The sequence below is a fragment of the Mirounga leonina genome, unplaced genomic scaffold, assembly GCF_011800145.1.
Source record: "Mirounga leonina isolate KUSES-001 unplaced genomic scaffold, KU_Mleo_1.0 Mir_127, whole genome shotgun sequence".
Classification (NCBI taxonomy): Eukaryota; Metazoa; Chordata; class Mammalia; order Carnivora; family Phocidae; genus Mirounga; species Mirounga leonina.
This window is the reverse complement of record NW_023270316.1, coordinates 69,125,318-69,145,281: the sequence shown is the minus strand read 5'-3', so window position 1 is coordinate 69,145,281 and position 19,964 is coordinate 69,125,318. Positions and strand designations below refer to the sequence as shown.

General features: G+C 40.8%; 1 protein-coding gene across 12 annotated transcripts in view; it reads left to right on the top strand.

Moving 5' to 3' along the window:
• FRY (FRY microtubule binding protein) overlaps positions 1–19,964 on the top strand; it is a 347,615-nt gene that overhangs the window by 245,963 nt on the left and 81,688 nt on the right. For all 12 annotated transcript variants that reach the window (XM_035003581.1, XM_035003580.1, XM_035003582.1 and 9 more), the window contains 6 exons: positions 7,704–7,803; positions 8,084–8,255; positions 14,403–14,659; positions 15,131–15,277; positions 16,530–16,698; positions 19,008–19,098. In XM_035003581.1, coding sequence (XP_034859472.1) covers positions 7,704–7,803; positions 8,084–8,255; positions 14,403–14,659; positions 15,131–15,277; positions 16,530–16,698; positions 19,008–19,098 — 936 coding nt within the window. The remainder of the gene's footprint in view (positions 1–7,703; positions 7,804–8,083; positions 8,256–14,402; positions 14,660–15,130; positions 15,278–16,529; positions 16,699–19,007; positions 19,099–19,964) is intronic.

Genomic DNA, 19,964 nt, shown 5'->3' with positions numbered 1-19,964 from the left:
CGGCTCAGGTCATGATCCCAGGGTCCTGGGACTGAGCCCTGCATTGGACTTCCTGCTCAGTAGGAAGTCTGCTTCTCCCGCTACCCTTCCCACGAGCAGGGGGGGCTCATGCTCTCTATTTCTCTCTCTCTCTCTTAGACTCAAATAAAATCTTTAAAAAAAAAAAAAAGGTAAAAGGGGGTGCCTGGGTAGCTCAGTTGGTTAGGCATTTAACTCTTGATCTCAGCTCAGGTCTTGATCTCAGGGTTGTGAGTTCAAGCATTGGGCTCCACCACTGGGTATGGGTCCTACTTAAAAAAAATTTTTTTTTTTTTAAGTTACATCTCTCTTGCCCAAAACTTCAGAAAGGAAGAAAAGAAAATGTGACACCCTGGGTTCCATAGATTACACTTATAAAACCACACTCTCTAGTTATGTAAATTAGCCCCTCAGTGAAGTCATGTAGCACTGTAATTTATTGAGTGAAATAATTTCACTATTTCACTGAAATAATTTCATAGCCAAAATGAAAGGGTTAATGAAGACTGCAAAGTGCATAAGCTATTCCCAAGAAAGAGCTTATGTATTGGAAACTGAGAGAAGGCAGCTCAAGTTTATTTTTGAAAAGACTCATATAGACTATTGATTTTTCCTTTTTAATTAAATGTTGAATTTTAAATAGCTACCTTGAGCTACCGGATGAAGGGAATAAAGTGAATGAGCTTTAAATTCTGACCTATTACAACCTATTCTGTTCTAAATTAATAGGAACAGAATATTAGAAGACCTCTACTTTCAATAAACCTAAAATGAACATGCTATTTCAAGAGAGAGGTTTTTCTTTAAAATTTTTAGCTTTCATTTTTAAAGACAGTAGATAACATTTCACATCTAAAGCTTACATTTTCTATAATCTTAATAGTAGAATGTTTATTATACATTTTAATCTCAGTAAAAGTTACAGCAGATGAATATAAACTGTCCAGTTTGCCATCATTTTATTTCATGATGTTAACATTATGAAATGATAGTTATACCTATAGAATATTACCAAAATAGCAAATTTTTTTGCAAAAATCTTTCTCCAGAGTGCGTTTTTATTTTCAGATATTTTGATATTTTAAAAATAAATTTGTTCACATGACTCTTTGATTTTGAAAATATAGAATATGACTTGGACCCTAGATCCCTTTGACAAAAATTAAAACAAAGAAGTTTCCTCTCTTTGCTGCCTTTCTCCCAGTGAACTCGATGTGAACTGTCCTAGTCAAATTTATTTCATTGCATGGCCATCTCATAAAATATTGTACTGCATTCCTCTGGGTGAATCTAGGTATTTTCCCTTAGAGGGAATGTCTATGAATTTATGTCTATGAATTTAGCAATATAATCTGAATTTCAGTAATATCTCCAGTCACAAAAATATTAAATCATAAAACTCCCCATATTTAGATTTTTTAAAGATATTATTCCAAACTATTCTGCTTTCTTAGACAAATATTGCAGATCAACTTAGGTTCATGACCCTCATGTATCCGGCAGGAAGGTTCGAGGGCCAGACATCGACATGGCCACAACCTGTCCGCCAAGAGACTAGCCAACCCTTCTGTCATTTGTCACCACGGAGCATGTTCAGAATTTAAAATTTCAGCTGTGGCTTAAATTTGCTCTCTCTCCTCATAAATTCTCAGTCTGCATAGTCTGGATAAGCCTTGGGATTTGTTCAAACAATCTTTGTACTTACATTTTCAGTACTTTTTTTGAAAGCAATTCCGGTGTTTTAGCTTTTGCTTTGTTTTCCACAAGTTTGCTCCTAAAAACACCTAACCACCTTCTGTTATGAAATAATATGTTCCTGAAAACTCATGCCTAAACTGGGTCGTATTTTAACTTTCTCAAACAAATTATCTGTACAGTAACTCCTACAAGTCATATTCTAAAGTGAAGAATCTTTCTTGTAAAGAATTATCTCCTCCTTTTCAAATAGAAATGAACATATGCTGGATTTTTTTTATAGGAATATGGCAGTTTATAACCAGACTCATTTATTAAGGAACCATTTACAATTACTATAAAATACATTTAAAAAATTGAACATTTAAAAAAATGATCCTGAATAAAACTTTCTACTTTTGGTTTTAGAAGAGGGAATTAGCCATTTTTGCATAGTTTAATATATCAATCCCTTTATTCATCAGCTGTGATAATGAAAAAAAAATAGTTCTCTATGTTCTTTTTTTGTTTCTTTTATTTCTATAGAGGACTCTGTGTGTGTGTGCATGCGTGTGTTTGTGTGTGTGTGTGTGTGTTGTGAACTTGGTGGAATCTAATCAAAACTGAATGTAACTATAACTCTGATATATCCAGTGATATTGAGAGATTTGGAAGTCAGTGTGGATCTCAAATAGGACCAGGAGAAGTGAGGATAAAAGTAGAAAGTGATGGTAGAACTGGTAATATTAATTTTGAAGAATTTTTTTATAAAATATATCTTATATTTGATTAAAAGCTATTAAGTGCAGCTCAGTACTATAATTAAACACAAAAGGAAATAGCTCACCTGTCAGGCAGCATTAATTCAAATACTGTTTGATTTCTGTGTGTCTTCTTATTAACTTCCTCTCAACTCCAAATTATATCAGTACAGAACAGATAAAGAAATTGAGAAAGAGATTAAATGGATATCCAACATTCTATCAAGGTAAATAGTATGCTTTATATTAAAAGTGTAGGCCATTTCCAGCTAGTGGCTTAACTCAACAAAATTCTCTTCACATTTAATTAAATACTTGAGAGTTCTATTGTTTTTACTCTTACCCTCCAACATACTACTACTATGTATTTAGTAAGTGTTTAAGAATTACATATAAGGCCAAAGTTTTAATTTATATTTTGTTGGGTTTATTTTGGGAGGTGGTTTTTGTTGCCATTGCTGTTTGTATGTTTTGCCTTAAGCTAACTTCTTATAATCTTTCCCAATTTAAATCAGCCCCAGCAAACTTGAATTATTACAAGTAGATGTCCCACATGTCTTAAGGAAATATCATCTATATATTACCAAGGAAGACAAGGGAAGCTTATGATTCATGAATCCTAATCACACTCCCTAGCTGGTGATGCATAACCTCATTTGGTTTTGCCAGTCAGCTGGAGATTTCAAGAGAGCACAGAGTTTAGGAATCTGGGCTCAGGAAATGTGCTGTCTTGAGCTTGAATTTAGCTCTGCCTCTAATCAAGCTGTGTGCTCCTGAGCAAGTTACTATAAACACTTACTGATTTGTAAAATGGGAACACTAGTATGATTAGGTTAAACCAATTAACCTAATGATTAAATTAAACCAATCTTTCCTTTTAATATGGTACATGGTAGCCTCAGAAATTGCAACCATGTACAGAAATGCATGCAGGATATTTACTACTGTATTTTAAAACAGTGAAAAACAACCTCAAGTCTGTTAATAGGGGAATGAGTAAATATGGCATTTCTAATCAAGTCCTTAAAAATAGATTTAGGGTGCCTGGGTGGCTCAGCTGGTTAAGCGACTGCCTGCGGCTCAGGTCATGATCCTGGAGTCCCAGGATCAAGTCCCGCATCAGGCTCCCTGCTCGGCAGGGAGTCTGCTTCTCTCTCTGAACCTCCCTCCTCTCATGCTCTCTCTCTCTTTCTCTCTCTCAAATAAATAAATAAATAAATAAAATCTTTAAAAAAATAGATTTATATATCTGAACATGAGAATATCTGTAAAATATGAATCCAATTTCTTGACCTAAGGCCTAGCACATAGTAGGCACTCTGTAAACACTTACTATTCAATAGCTATTGGAAGTAGAAAGCTATGGTGTAATCCCCTCTATCAACTAATGAAATCTGTTTCTCTCCAGAATACCTCAAAGTCACCCTGAGCTCTGTCATTCCATTTTATATAAGCCAGAGCTAGTGGGTTTCCCAAATTCTTCAAAACTTCCTCTCTTCTAGACTAAAAAAAAAAAAAAAAGTCTTATTTTTTGTTTGCTTTCTGAATTACATCTGCCTGTTGTATTTATTTTATGATTTGATTTTTATTCCAAATGATCACAGCTGTCTTTATCTTTTACCCTTCCATGGCCTGCATTGAATAATTTAATACTGAAAGGTGTAAGATTTTGTTTCTAAGCCTATTTTAACCATCTAAGTACAGATGTTTTATTTGTACTCCTTCACTCTTTTGAGATCTAATTTTTCACTTCTCTGGACTTCTTTCATTTTCTGTATCTGTGTTATTTCTTTCAGTGTTGTTCTCCATAAAGTCCATGGTTCAGTCCTAAGCAGCTAATTGAATGCACTAATTACATAGTCCAGTGCACGGCCCTGCATAGGAGGGAGGCCTTGTCTTCCCTTTTCCTGCCTTTAAAAATCCCCAATGATCCAGCAATATTTGTCAGTGTCCTTTTCTTTTTCTTCAAGCTTTTATTTAAATTCCAGTTAGTATTCTTTTATATAAAAATGCATATGTGTTAAATCTCCGTGTTAGAGACAGCAGCGTAGGTAAGATATCTCTGCCGCCGTGGGGCTCCTGGAGTGTCCTTTCTACCTTCCCAGTCCATTCCGGATGCTACAGTTTGTTAGATTCCCAAGTTAGACTGGCTATGAAATGTACTGTTGTGGGCTGTCCAGGAGGCTGATAGCACTGTGGATAAGTCCATTCTTTGGAGTCAGACTTACCCAGGATACAGTCTAGGCTCTACTCCTTGTACATGAACTTGGTCAAGTACTTAATGTCTCTAAGCCTGTAAGCTTGTCAGGAAGATAAAATAACAAATCTACGTAAAGGCCTTGGCAGAGTAACCAGCACAAAATAGGCAAGTCATAACATAAATGTTACCCATCGTTCTTCATTATCCTCACCACAGCATGTAGGAGGTTTCCCTCGCTTCTCATCTGACAAATCAACCACATGCTTTTTTGTTCATTTAAATGTAAAAGTTCTAGGGACGCCTGGCTCAGTCAGTTAAACATCTGCCTTCAGCTCAGTTCATGATCCCAGCGTGCTAGGATCAAGTCCCACATTGGGCTCCTTGCTCAGCGGAGAGCCTGCTTCTCCTTCTGCCTGCCTCACCCCTGACAAATAAATAAAATCTTTAAAAAATAATAAAATTAAATTAAAAAATAAAAGTTCCAGAGAAGTAATCATTTTGGAGTGCAAATTAGTAAAGCCATTTTGGAGGGCAATGTGGCAATATCTACCAAAATTTTAATTGCGCCCTTTAACCCTGCATCACCTCTTCTAGAAATCTGTTCTAAAGAAATAACATTTGGTGTTATAACAGTGAAAAACATTTTAACTATGAAAAAAAAATGAAAATAACCTTTAAATGACTGTTAATACAGGCCTAAGGCTGGATTTCTCAGGAAACAGACTCCCGGGGTGGAGATCTGAGTACAGGATGTTAATTAAGGAATGCCCTTGGGGTCAACATCTATGGGGAAGTGAAGGAAGTAGGACTGGGCAGAAGAAAAGAGACCTCAACTAGTCCCACAGGGGCTACTGCTGGGTATGGGCATGTCCTTGACCTGGGCAAATTTCTTTGGCTGAAGGCAATTCCCAGAGAGGGATTCAGCCAGAGGTCTCAGCCTCTAACACTAGTTGGAGGATTGAGTGCCTCAGTCCTGAAAGGGGGATCCAGGTGGCACACCACAGCATCTGCTATAAAATTGGTTTATTTGTGGTGCCATACTATGGAATACTGTGCAGCCATTAAGAAGACTGGGGTAAGCCTCATTCACTGAAAAAGCTCACCTCCAAACAATACCCATGGGTAGTATAATCACATTTGTGTTGACAATGTGTGTAAGGGAAGGGTACTTATTTATACACATACTTAGAAAAGGGTGGTTGCCTCTAACAGTTGGGAGAGTGAAAGGAAGTGGATACTTCCACATTTTATTCTATACACTTAACCTACAGCCAGCACCAGCTCACCAACCGTGTGAGTGAACCTCCTTCAGAATAGATCCTCTGGCCCTATGCATTGCTTGAACATTTTTTTTAAAAAAAGTTGTATTCATGTATTACTAGAAAGATAAAAGATTAAATTTGATTAATGTCAAAAATGAAAACCATCCTTTTTCGTGTATTTAACCAATGCTCACTCTAATCTCTGATTAAACTTACTGTAAGATGGGCATGTATTCATAATAGTATTATGCCTTTCTAGAAGGGTGATTTTTCAAAAACAGAACTTAGACAATTGTAATTATATTAGAGAATCAAAAAAGGAACCCACAAGAAAATAATGTGTTTTTTTCACCTCCAAGCCATCTTCTGCTTTCTGAAGTTTGCCTCAAAATAAATATCAGTTACTCACTACCTATGGACCGGACCATTCCCTAATTGTTTATCTCACCAAGAGTTTTCTATTTATGACCTCTTTTCCACTATAAGAAAAAAACAAACATTTTAAAAAATCATCTTTAAGGAGTATTATATAGCAAGAAAGGAAAATGAATTTAAGTTCCATATTCCATTTGATTATACTGTAATATCCCTATTACACACATTCCATTTGATTATACTGTTAGTTGGCTGGGTTCCTACTCCCCATCCCATGCATGCAATCAATTACCACATCATGCCAATTTTATCTCCTTAGTGTTTTTCATCACTTATCCCCTCCTTTCTGTCTCTTCCATTCCTGCCCTAATTCAAACCCTCATCAGCTCCCCTTTGGTGTATTGTAACAGCTCCCAATATTGACCCCCCCCCCACAAGCCCCTTCTCCGCAGAGCACTCAGAGTGCTTCTTCAAAAGTGATGTCATTGCCTAACTCCCCCACTGCAAATCCTGTAGGATCTCCTTAATTTTTAGGATGAAGTCCATAAGCTGGTTATCTTCTGAACCCACCTATCACCCTAGTCCCATCTTGTGTTCCTCCACTAATTCTTTCACTCAGTCTGCTACACAGAGATTCTTTCCTTTACAGAAGGGATCTTGCTGTTTCATTCTTGTCATCTTTCAAAATGCAGTTGTCTCTGCCTAGAACACTCCCCCATGTTACCCTTTCCATGGCCTGGCTAATGTCTCCTGGTTCTGCAAATCTCAGTTTACTTGTTTCCCCCTTGGAAAAGCCTTCTCTCACCCCATGTGTGGTGTAGGTGTCCCTCATTAGGATTCTGTAGCATGCTGTGGCTCCTGTCATCATAACTAGACTGTATAGATTATCTCCCTAACTCTACAGTAAGTCTGCCTTAGAGGAAGCAGCCAGTAAGTAAGTAAGTAAGTAAGGCTTACAGTACTTACAGTATTTACAGTACTTACAGTACTTAGTATCATCAGTACTGTGCAGTTGTTCTGGTATATGTTTGGTGCTTACAACGTTTAGATGGACTGAATGAAAATATTAAATCAGTGAGCTACTGAGAAATGTAAACATATCATCTTCTGTTCTTTCCATTTTTATTTGGTTTTCATTAAAATCTATTTACATTAGATTTTTGTGTGTTCATTTATCCTGGTGCAACAATATTCAATTTTAAACAAAAACAGAGCTATTTCTCTTCTTCTAATAAACAGCAAAAGAATGGGGAGGAGGGGCAATGCCAAATGGGCATGAAAATATCATTAGTAAGTGTCTCTGAGGTCAGTCGCCATCTAGAATTTTGAGAGGTAATGATTTATCAAGATGACTAACCAGACTGTCTTAAAAACTATGCTGTTTTTTGTTTGTGTGTGTGTGTTTTGTTTTAGGAATTATCCCTTTGACATAGTGACATTGTTGAACCTTGTTCTATTCAAGGCCTCTGACACCAACAGAGAGATTTATGAAATCTCCATGCAGCTCATGCAGGCACGTATCATTTACTTACATAGAAACTTCGGAAAGAGGGTGGTTGATACCCGGATGCCTGCTTATTCCTATATATCTCTGGTGGGGCTATAGAGGAGTGAGAAGACAGTTACATAACCTTCTCTAAACACAGGAACTAACTGATGCTTTACCTTGAATACTATATTAAAATATGCATTCATTACTTTTGTTACCATGAAACTTGATGAAACATAAATCCTCCTGAGTCAGCCAGCCGATGTTTCTTCATGCCGTTTCTCCCTTTCCTACCTCTCTGTAGATCCTTGAAGCCAAGCTCTTCGTGTACTCGAAGAAAGTAGCTGAACAGAGACCCGGCAGTATTCTCTACGGAACACATGGCCCTTTGCCACCCCTGTACAGTCTGTCACTAGCGCTCCTGTCATGTGAACTGGCCAGGATGTACCCCGAGCTCACCCTCCCACTCTTCTCAGGTACCATGCAAGGACACGTGTGACCATTTCTGCACAGAGTTATCTCCCTTTTATTTTATTTTATTTTTTTTTTAAGATTTTATTTATTCATTTATTTGAGAGAGTGAGAGAGAGAGAGCACATGATGGGGGGAGGGTCAGAGGGAGAAGCAGACTCCCTGCTGAGCAGGGAGCCCGATGCGGGACTCAATCCAGGGACTCCAGGATCATGACCTGAGCCTAAGGCAGCCACTTAACCAACTGAGCCACCTAGGCGCCCTCCCTTTTATTTTATTTTTTACAAGAGAACAAATCTACGTTTTTACCTATTTACTTTTCAGCAAGTTTAAATCCTTGAGGGGTACAACGTCACATGGACTCTGTGTCCAACAGCCTTAGCAGGAAGGTTGCTTCAGAATTTGGCACAAACCGTGCAGCTGTTTCCATGAGCCAGAGTTCCCTTTCCCCAGATTACTCTGGTTTTATTTGGTTTGCCACTAGGAATCACTGTGTGGTTCTTTGCTTTGTACATATAAGAGTATCTCTTGCCTAGATAGAATTCGGTTTCACCTCAAGCGTAAACATCTTCAATTGGGAGAAGAGCTGTGTGTGTTCCTTCTGGTTCCAGAGACCCCTGTTATAGCCAGCAAAAATGGAAAATGGCCTTGGACCACAGCCTTCCAGATACGTTTGTTATTTTAGGAGTGCTGTTACCAGCAGGCTTCCACAGGCTTCAAGATGGTGGAAAGAGAATGAGGAGGCCGTAATTTTCCTTCTTCAAGTCTAGTGTCATTTTAGAGTCAAAATTATTGATGCTAAATTTGTAGATCACAATTGCTTTGGACTAACTTCACTTACATATATAAGGCAATTCTGGAATATATTTAAATATAAAAAGTGTGTTTATCTAAAATAAACATAGGACAAATGCAGAGATGCTTAGATTAGTCATAATCCTTCTATATACCTTATGTGTGTAAAATTTCCCAAATAAATTAAGTATGCGTGGTATAACTTCTAATACATATAATTGCTGCAAGTTGTTTTTGGTGGTGATGGTGATGGTGTTTTGTACCTTGTATGTTGCTACATTCATGGGTTGTTGAGAGTTTAGATTTTTAGCACATCTTTGCAAGTAGTCTTTGTGAGTAATTTTTGTGAAAACCCACCTTTAAAGAATTACATTTGTTGATTAACTTCCTGCGTAAGGAGCACCTTGCCAAGAGGCTGATTTTGGTCTCTCAGTTGGTCCTCTTTTTCCATCTATGTTACCAGGGCCTTCGTCCAGATCCCCTTCAGTCCCCCCACCCCACCCCTGTCCCAACATCCCCTGCCTGCAGTCCTCAACCCTGCAATCCACCCACTACTCAAAACCAAATATGCACAGCACTTCTCCGCTCAAACTTCTCTGCCCAGCTGTCCTAAAAATAACTGCTGATAATAACAGTTTCCATCCATTGAGTGGCCTATACTAGGCACTTTATGTACACTTCATTTATCCTTTGATTTCTGCAACCCCATGAGTAGTGGTTAGAAATGAGACTCTGGGCTTGACAGCCTGGGTCCATCCCTGGCCCTGCCATTCCCTGGCTGTTTGACCTCGGGCAAGTCATGGAACCTCTAAATTCCATGTCCTTATCTGCAATAGTAACTACCCCAGAGGGTGCAAGGATTAGAACAAGCTGATAAACCCAAACAGTTAGCCTAGGGCTAGTGTGGAATTACCACCACCACCACTGTAATACCCTTGCTATTTTACAGATGAGATACTAAGGCTTAGAGACATTAAATAATAGGAACTCTTTCACCAATTAAAAAAAAAACCTCCTCTTCCAAACTTGCTTTCCAAACCTTTTCATCCAAGAACCTTCTACTCCCATCTCACTTGACCTTTTATGTGCCAGGCCCTTTTGTCAATCCTTGCTTCTGTGCATGCGCTTCCCTTTGCCAGAAATGGCCCTTCTCTCCTTCTCCCTAACTCCAGTCTTCCTTAAGACCTAACTGAAAATCTGGGGCACCTAGGTGGCTCAGTCAGTTAAGCATCCGGCTCTTGGTTTCTGCTCAGGTCATGATCTAAGGTCATGAGATCAAGCCCTGAGTTGGGCTCCATGCTCAGAGGAGAGTCTGCTTAAGATTCTCTCTCCCTCTGCCCCTCCCCCATCAAATAAATAAATAAATCTTTAAAAAAAAAAAAAAAAGATAGACAATACCAAGGGTGTCTGGCTGGCTTAGTCAGAAGAGCATGTGACTCTTGATCTTGGAGTCATGAGTTCAAGCCCCAAGTTAAGTGAAAATCTCTCCATCTATCTGCAACAGAATTAGTCACATCCTTGCCTCATGCCTGAAACAATGGGGGGACTCCAGAAAAGCCGTCTTGATAAACTAGTAGTTCTCTTCTTGGAAAACTAAAATCTATTTCTATTCCTGTCAACCAAGATTTGAGTACCACCTCCATGCCAAGTACTGTGCTTAGGTCCTAGGAACACAGATGCGAATAAAACAGTCTCTCTCTCATCAATGGGTCATAATCTAGTAATAAGGAAAGATGTGCAGTCATATGGTTATGATACAGAGCAGCAAGTATAATTTAAAAAAGCACATTCTGTGTATGAGATAGAAGATAAGGGGATAATCAATTATTGGGCCAAGAATATCAGGCAAGACCTCCTAGAGAAGTTGGTGTCTGAGCTGCAGTTGGAAAGAGGAGTAGAAATTTGCAAAGCAGACAAGTAGTTGACATTACAGTTGGCAAGTAGATGGGTATTACAGACCAAGGAAAGAGCACGTGGGTTGACTTAGAGGTATAAAATAACATGCTGCGTTCGAGAGATTATGTAGTGGTCAGTTTGGCTACTACAACATGCAGGGATGAGGGAAAGCTAGAGATGGTCATGGACAGACAGAGAGGCAGAAGTCAAGTCTTGGAAGGCTTTGTATTATTGTATTGTACCCTAAGGAGTTTATAGGACAGTGATCTCTAGGTGCTCCTGAAACCCCTCAGAGCCCTGGGAACAGGAAGGGCATCCAACAAGCTGCTTGGGTTCTGAAAGCCACTGATCAGTTTCAAACAAGAGGCAGGGACAAGAGCAGAATGCATTTTAGAAAGACTGTGTGTGAAGGATGGATAAAAGAACATCCAGTCTAAAGAGAGAGGATCTGTTGAGAAACAATGACAGTGGTCCACGGAGGAAATTATGAAGGCCTCAACTAAGACAGCCCCGTGAGAGTAGAAAGGGGAGACCAGAGTCAAGAGCTTCCAGGCAGGGTACACAGAAGGGAGTCCCTGGTACGATATCTGGGAGGTAGGGGGTGATAGCCCCACCTCAAGAGCCAATCCAGAGAAATGGGAAGGCTAAGGACAAAGCAGAGATCCTGAGCTCAGCTTGGGATATTGAATGTAGGTGTCTGTCAGACATCCCTATGTAGAGACAGACTAGAGTCAAGGGCAGACCAGCGCTAGTGACTTATGGAAGAATAGAAGGGGGTAGAACCAAGGAAACAGATGAGATCACGAGTGGAGTGAACACAGAGAGGAAGAACGCACCCAGACACCCAGCTTTCAAGGACTGGGCCCGGGAAGAGTGAGGGAACAGACAGGGATGGAGGCCCATTCAGAGAGGAAGGAGAACACCTAGAAGGTGGGCGTCATGGAAACCTAGAGAAGAAAGGATTTTGGAAGAATGAGTGAGCAGTCCACAGCCTTGACTGGATCAGAGAGCTCCCAGGCGATACGATCTAAGCATCACCCTCTGGACCTCACAGTTCACAGTTCACAATTATTGGTAACTGTCAATAGTTTCTGCAGAGAAAGTGCAGTAGAAGCCACATCTCAGTGGCTTGGCTGAGAAAGAAGGAAAAGGAGAGGATGGAGCTACAGTGGGATGCAGAGTCTGAGGGTGAGCAGGGGATTTGAGCTTGTTGTTTGGCTGAGGAGAAGCTGGTAGCAGGCTGGACAACTCAGGGAAGAGGAGGTAAATAGTACAGAGTGTTCAAGAACAAAAGAAGCTCATGCAGTGAGTGGCACGCAGGTGCAATCTAAGTTTTTCTTCAAGAATTGACCTTTGGGCTATTTTGATTTATGAGGAATAACTTGTTTAAAATAACATGGACAAAGGAGGAGGCTATAGAGATTTTCTAGCTCTTGTTTTCACTGCTTCTACTACTAAAAACCCTGTGGTGAGATTTTTATTGCCTGTAATGTCAGATAGGTTAATTCCTTGGAAGTAGCCAGGTGAGTTGCACAGGTCACTCCCAGAGGAGCCAGAAACTGTATGGAACAGCCATCTCACATTTTTTTTAATTTGTTGCTGGAGGGGTGAGTGGGGGTTGTTTGCATGCCTGTGGCGTTTTTTCCCCCTTTCCCTTCAGAAAGACCTCTACAATCCTGGCCCTGATTTAGGTGCCTCTCCCCACACACACACCGGTTGGACCTTGCGTCTGACAGACAAGATGTAATAAACATCATGAATAAGCAAATCATGTGATGTGTTAGAAGGCAATCATTGCCTCAAAAAGACCAGAGGTTTTTATGCCACTGTTAAAAAATGTATTTTTAATAGCGGTTGTCCCTCCGATTGGAAGGATTTATTCCCCTCCAAATTCCCGATCCTTTTCTAGCAGAGTTAAAATAGTTCTTTTGCCATAACGTGCCCTGAATCCTTGTAACCAGAAGGCCTTTTCCTCCACCGAACCCCTACAACACTCTGTTTGTTCCTCTTTGTCACTTGCTACCTCGCCCCAGAGTTACCTGTCAACATCACTTGCCTCAGAGCCTCCTCCTCAGGGACACGAACTAAACCTTGAGTCCTTGCTGGCTCCACAGTGCCTAGCACAGTGACTTGCCCCTAGAAAAGGCCCCGTTATGTTGAATAAATAAATGTTCTGGGATCTGAAGGATCTGAATATGTGTCATAAAAGTTCATGATATCAGTCATCACATCCCTAAAGTTTAGAAATTAAGTCAGTTTTGAAATTTTGAGCTGTGTGGAACATCACAGCTTAACCCTGATTATTGCGGCCCAGCATTAAATATATTCATATTCTTCAAAATTAAAAAAAATGGTAATTGTAATTTTAGGAAAAGGGCCAAATCAATTAAAGCTACTGTTTCAGAGATCTAGTGGATTATCTTGCTGTAATTCCTGGCATCTTCGTTGTTCTATTGTTTAGCAGCCAAGAGCTCTCCAAATGAGATTACATGCCACGCTGGGTAATAACAAGTGCATCAGACTGAAATTTCGAATTTCCCTTAGGATAAAACCGTTTCTTCTCTAGATGTTAGAAATAAAAGATTACAAGCAGCTTGCAGCATATAAGTAACGCTGTGCTTTTATTTCTATAGAAAGCTTATTCAGATCACAAAATTAAATGCTGCTGACAGTGAAACAAGGCATGAATGCTATCACAGAAAATAAGGGTGAAATCACTGGGCTGAATGTCCAGTTTTACCCTTTTGATTCATTTATTTCATAAAACAAAGTACAGCACTGAGCATGCGCCAGCCACATAGGTGGCAGTTTTCAAGTCGATACCAGGAACGTGAGTCCACATGCTGGAGGCTCACTTCTCAGTTTTACAGCGCAGAGTTCATGGAAGACACTTGGTAAACTATCGGAAGAGTGGAAAGATAATAGTCCTTGTTACAACAGTCCCAACCACTGTTTATTAAGCTCCTCCTGGGTGCCCAGCACTGTGCTGAGCATGTAAGATACCTTATGATCCTATCTCTTAATCCTCACAGTGGCCCAAGGTGGTCCCATTCTACAGATGAGGAGCAGAGAGGTTAAATAACTAACACAGAATTTCCTGCAGCTGGTAGGTAAGAGGAGCTGGGATCTAATCATGTCCTGATTCCGAGCCCCTTGTTTTGTCCGCTCTGATGCGCCTCTTCCATAGCAGTGGATTTGAACTCATGAAGCCTCGCGCCTCACTCCACTTTGACCAAGCCCATGCTTTTCCCGCTGTGCTCTCTGACGACGCTCCACAGAGCGCCAGACGCAAGAGGCTGGAGGACAAGCCTCACTTGTAAGATTTGGAGGCCTTGAGGAGCTGCTGTATGTGAAAATGCCTTGTACACTGAAGTCACTGTTCCATCTGTCTGTTGGTGTTAATAGCTTCATTTATTTCGGTGAGATAACGTACGGCTCTGTGTCACTGCCATTCCCTTTAGAGGTCAGCCAGCGGTTCCCCACAACACACCCAAATGGGCGTCAGATCATGCTCACCTACCTGCTGCCCTGGCTGCACAACATCGAGCTGGTGGACAGCAGGCTCCTCCTCCCGGGGTCAAGCCCCAGCAGCCCAGACGATGATGTCAAGGACCAGGAAGGGGAAGTGACTGCTTCACACGGGCTGAGAGGCAGTGGCTGGGGCTCCCCGGAAGCCACGTCACTGGTCCTGAATAACCTCATGTACATGACGGCCAAGGTAAACTCCGAGGATCCGTGCCTCAGAGCACGGCTCTGTCATCCAGGGAACCCCTGGGTTGATTAAACCCTGTGCTGCCCACTCAGGGCAAGCGGCTCTTACCATGAAGAATCGCACAAATAGGGCATGGAGCGTGGCGATGGGTGCACAGCGATGTGAATGTACTTCAGGCCACTGAACCGTATGCTTGAAAATAGCAAACTTTATGTTATGTGTGTTTTACCACAGTTTTTTAAAGTAATAAAAATAAGAACCCTAACTATTAAAAATCATGACAATAAGTACGTACATTACTGCTTGGTGCATTGTAAGTTGCTGAAAAATGGCATCTGTCTGAAGAATGGCCATGTCTCCCCCTTCTTAGGATTTTGAGATGGCCGTGACCCTTATAACAACTTTTAATCAAGCATTTTGCATCCTGCCATTTTTCCCACACGTCTCCCGGGCTGGTTTTTCTCTTGTGTGTTATAGTACGGCGATGAAGTTCCTGGACCAGAAATGGAAAATGCTTGGAATGCTTTAGCCAACAACGAGAAATGGAGCAACAACCTGAGGATCACCTTGCAGTTCCTGATCAGCCTGTGTGGGGTTAGCAGCGACACGCTTCTCTTGCCCTATGTAAGTGTCCCTCAGACTCTCGGGAGTCACTGCTCCTGTTGGTTGTATTTGCAGCTGCGAGTCAGAATGTGCTCTTGGCGCTGAGTAAAATGGAGATGTCAGATTTCGTCAGTCATGCTCATCTCCCAGGAGCTCATCTACATGTTACATAAAGTGTCCTTCTGCCCCCTGAGAAGCAGGTTACAGTGTCCTAGGGACACCTGTCATCCTCTTTCTAAGCCTTTGGACACAAAAACTTATGAATTAAAGTGGATATTATCCTAACAGCTAGTAAAAGCTGCCTTCTGTAAACAGTAGACCCACTATATAAGAGAAACTCAGTAACACATTGTATTATGACTAATAAAAATGCTTCATGTTTACATCTTGATGCTCTTAAAACAGAATAAAAATGGGGAGTATCCAGGTGTTTCTCTTCAAATGTAAGTGTTAGGAGAGAAATAAGCAGAGAGAAATCTTCCTGAGATACATGATATTTAGTGTTTGTATTTCAAGGTGATCTGATCAATAAAATGACAACATTTTTTAAACCCTAATTCATATATGCAACCGATGAATCATAGAACATTGTATCAAAAACTAATGATGTACTATGTGTTGGTTAACTGAATTTAAATTAAAAAAAATTTTTTTTAATAAATAAAATAAAATAAAATAAAACCCTAACTCAGTTGGCATTTGTGTGCTATTGGTTCTTGTGAGAGATTTTCTTCCTGCCCGCTGTTTTGAACCACCTGAGCCCTACTGCGGCTTCCATGCCTCAGGGTGGATGGTGAGGGCCACAATAAGGTAGAGCTTTAATCCAGACTTATTTTTAAAATTTAAAACCCTACAAACAGCTAAAATTCACTTGTTTCTAGGGGAGTAGAGAAGAGCAGGGGACTGGATTCCTTATTCAAACAAAAATAACTTGCAGCTTTTTCCCATGGTTTGTATAAATAAACTTGTTTCTAGATAAGGCCTTAGCGGGCAAGTTTTCAGCTGAGAGAGAATGCATGTGCCCCAAAGGTAACTTTTGTAAACGTGGCCATTAGGGCAGATAAGGCCTCTAACATGTATTTCTGTCAGACACGCATGTGCAGAGAGGCCAGTTTTAATCCAAACGCTTTGGTTCATGCTAGGAGACCATGAAGCTGAGCTATCAGGATGGTAGCTCTGGGGAGGACGCATTCATGGAAGGGAACAGGTTACAGTCTAGCATTCTTGTGGGCGAGGCTCTGGAAGACATCCCTTACGTTCTGTTTCTTCTCAGATTAAAAAAGTGGCAATCTACTTGTGTCGTAACAACACCATTCAGACCATGGAGGAGCTTCTCTTCGAGCTGCAGCAGACGGAGCCGGTGAATCCCATCGTCCAGCACTGTGACAACCCACCCTTCTACCGCTTCACAGCCAGTAGCAAGGCCTCCGTGGCAGCCTCCGGTAGGGGGAGGGCAGCTGGGTGGACATCTTGTCTTGGATCTCTGGATTTTTCTGTGTGGAGAGCACTGAAGGGATAGGAGTGTGTGTGTGTGTTACTTTTTCTTATTCCTGTGTGAACTTCATTTAAGAGATGGCTTCAGGGGCACCTGGGTGGCTCCATCGGGTAAGCATCTGCCTTCAGCTCAGGTCATGATCCCGGAGTATCGGGATGGAGTCCCGAGTCAGGCTCCCTGCTCCGTGGGAAGTCTGCTTCTCCCTCTCCTCCTGCCCCTCCCCCTGCTCTTGCCTGCGCGTGCATGCTCGCTCTCTCGCTCTTTCTCACTCTCTCAATTAAATAAATAAAGTCTTAAAAAAAAAAAAAGATGGTTTCAGAATAGCTGAGACTCTTTTTTTTTTATCTTCACTGGTTTAATACTATATATAAATTATATTCATAATGATTTTCATATTATCTATTTATTTTCAACCTTCCCAGATTCTTACTCTTTTTTATTTTTATTTTTTTATTTTTTATTTTTTTATTTTTTTATTCTTATATTATCCCCATACATTGCATTATTAGTTTTAGATGTAGTGTTCCATGATTCATTGTTTGTGCATAACACCCAGTGCTCCATGCAGAATGTGCCCTCCTCAATACCCATCACCAGGCTAACCCATCCTCCCACCCCCCTCCCCTCTAGAACCCTCAGTTTGTTTTTCAGAGTCCATCATCTCTCATGGTTCGTCTACCCCTCCAATTTCCCCCCCTTCATTCTTCCCCTCCTGCTACCTTCTTCTTCTTCTTCTTCTTCTTCTTCTTCTTCTTTTTTTCTTAACATATATTGCATTATTTGTTTCAGAGGTACAGATCTGAGATTCAACAGTCTTGCACAATTCACAGCGCTTACCAGAGCACATACCCTCCCCAGTGTCTATCACCCAGTCACCCCCTCCCTCCCACCCCACCCCCCACTCCAGCAACCCTCAGTTTGTTTCCTGCGATTAAGAATTCCTCATATCAGTGAGGTCATATGATACATGTCTTTCTCTGTTTGACTTATTTCGCTCAGCATAATACCCTCCAGTTCCATCCACGTCATTGCAAATGGCAAGATCTCATTCCTTTTGATGGCTGCATAATATTCCATTGTATATATATACCACATCTTCTTTATCCATTCATCTGTCGATGGACATCTTGGCTCTTTCCACAGTTTGGCTGTTGTGGACATTGCTGCTATAAACACCGGGGTGCACGTACCCTTTCGGATCCCTACTTTTGTATCTTTGGGGTAAATACCCAGTAGTGCAATTGCTGGATCATATTGTAGCTCTATTTTCAACTTTTTGAGGAACCTCCACACTGTTTTCCAGAGTGGCTGCACCAGCTTGCATTCCCACCAACAGTGTAGGAGGGTTCCCCTTTCTCCGCATCCCCGCCAACATCTGTCGTTTCCTGACTTGTTAATTTTAGCCACAGAATAGCTGAGACTCTTGAAGGGCCTTACCGGTTTAATGAAATCATTTTGTAAAGGTGACCATCAGTCAGTGACCCAGTATTGGTAAGCCATGGAGCTTTGTACTTTAGGCTGATCCCTGGCAGGACACGGCAGTCACTTAGGAATCTCATTTCTGGACCCTCCTTCTATATCTATGCAATTTTCTGGGTTAATAATCTCCCAGAGTTAACTAAAATGCCCTTCAACAGTATTATCACTTTCAATAAATTGGCTTCTCAACAGTATTATCACTTTCAATAAATTGGCTTCTCAGCGTCACTTTATGAAATAGATAACATCCTCCTCAAGTTCCTTGAAGCTGGCTTCCCTTTGATTTTCCTAATACCATAACTGCCTTCAAATCTCTCTCCTCCCCTGGTCTCTTATGCCCTCTATTTGCCCTGCACCTACTGCCAGAGCATGTTCTCGAAGAGTATACTGCCCAGGGATCAGAAGCTCTAGGTACTTGGATTTGCTTCACCAACATTAGTTTAATAACTCCTGGACCCGGAAATACTAAAGCATCTAGCAGCAGGGCCAGCCACTGTAAATAAGCTCATTACCTAAGTGGTCAGGAAGAAAGTGTTTCAAGAATGTTGTAGCTGCACTTTATAAGAGAGTTGAGGAATTCGGTTTGACCATAACAGATGTCTGGGATTCTCCCGTTTCAGTGGTGCGGGCTTGGAAGTTTGTTTAGAATGTCTGAGATTGTATAGAAGATGTAAGGAATCTTTCAAACATGAGATTTTATAAGCAATCCTTCACTGTAATTACTTGAGACCCGGGCTTAACCCTTCCCCCTACATTTTTTTCTAATCCTACCTCCAGGAACCACCTCCAGCAGCAACACAGTGGTTGCCGGCCAAGACAGTTTCCCAGACGCCGAGGAGAGCAAGATATTGAAAGAATCTGATGAGAGGTTGGTGCACAAATTTGGCTTAATGTCCAGTATAACTTTCAGCAATAGTCTGTACAAAGGCATCAGTAAGAGTTTGTGGTGTTTCATAAATTACACACACACACACACACACATTCTTCTTTGCTTTTAGAAACACAAACTGACTCTGATTCTGCTCTGTATATCCCTAAAGATAATGATTTCTCCCTGAGAAAAGCCAGAGAAAAGAAAGATTAAGAGGGATGTCATTCTGGTGGCTGAATCCCACTTACCGCAGGGCTTACTAAAAACCACTGGTGGTTCTGCTAGTGGGCACAGACCATCTGGAATTAGAGGGAATTTCCATGTGAAATTTTCAGATCTGGCTGTGGAATGATTACTTAGAGATTGAGCAGTTGTCTTGAGGTGAGTCCTATGAAACGTCATCATTTTTGTTCTGTCTTTACATGGTCAAATTTGGTTAACCAACAACATTGCCTTTTCCTGCTAAAAGAAGCCTCTAGTCCCTTCACATTAGCTCTTTAATGGTATTTCTCTTGCCCCTTTACATTGTCCAGAAGCTACTCATAAATAAATAAAATCTGCATCACTATTTCCTGTAGTTAATTGTGAAGAGCAGAGAAACAAACAAAAAGAAATAAATAGGACTCAAATTAAAAAATAAAAATTAGATGGGGTGCCTGGGTGGTTCAGTTGGTTAAGCATCCAACCCTTGATTTCGGCTCAGGTCATGACCTCAGGGTCCCGAGATCGAGCCCTGTGTTCAGCCCCGTGCTCAGCAGAGAGTCTACTTAAGGATTCTCTCTTCCTCTCCCTCTGCCTCTCTCCCCACTTGTGCCCTAAATAAATAAATAAATAAATAAATAAATAAATAAATAAATAAATAA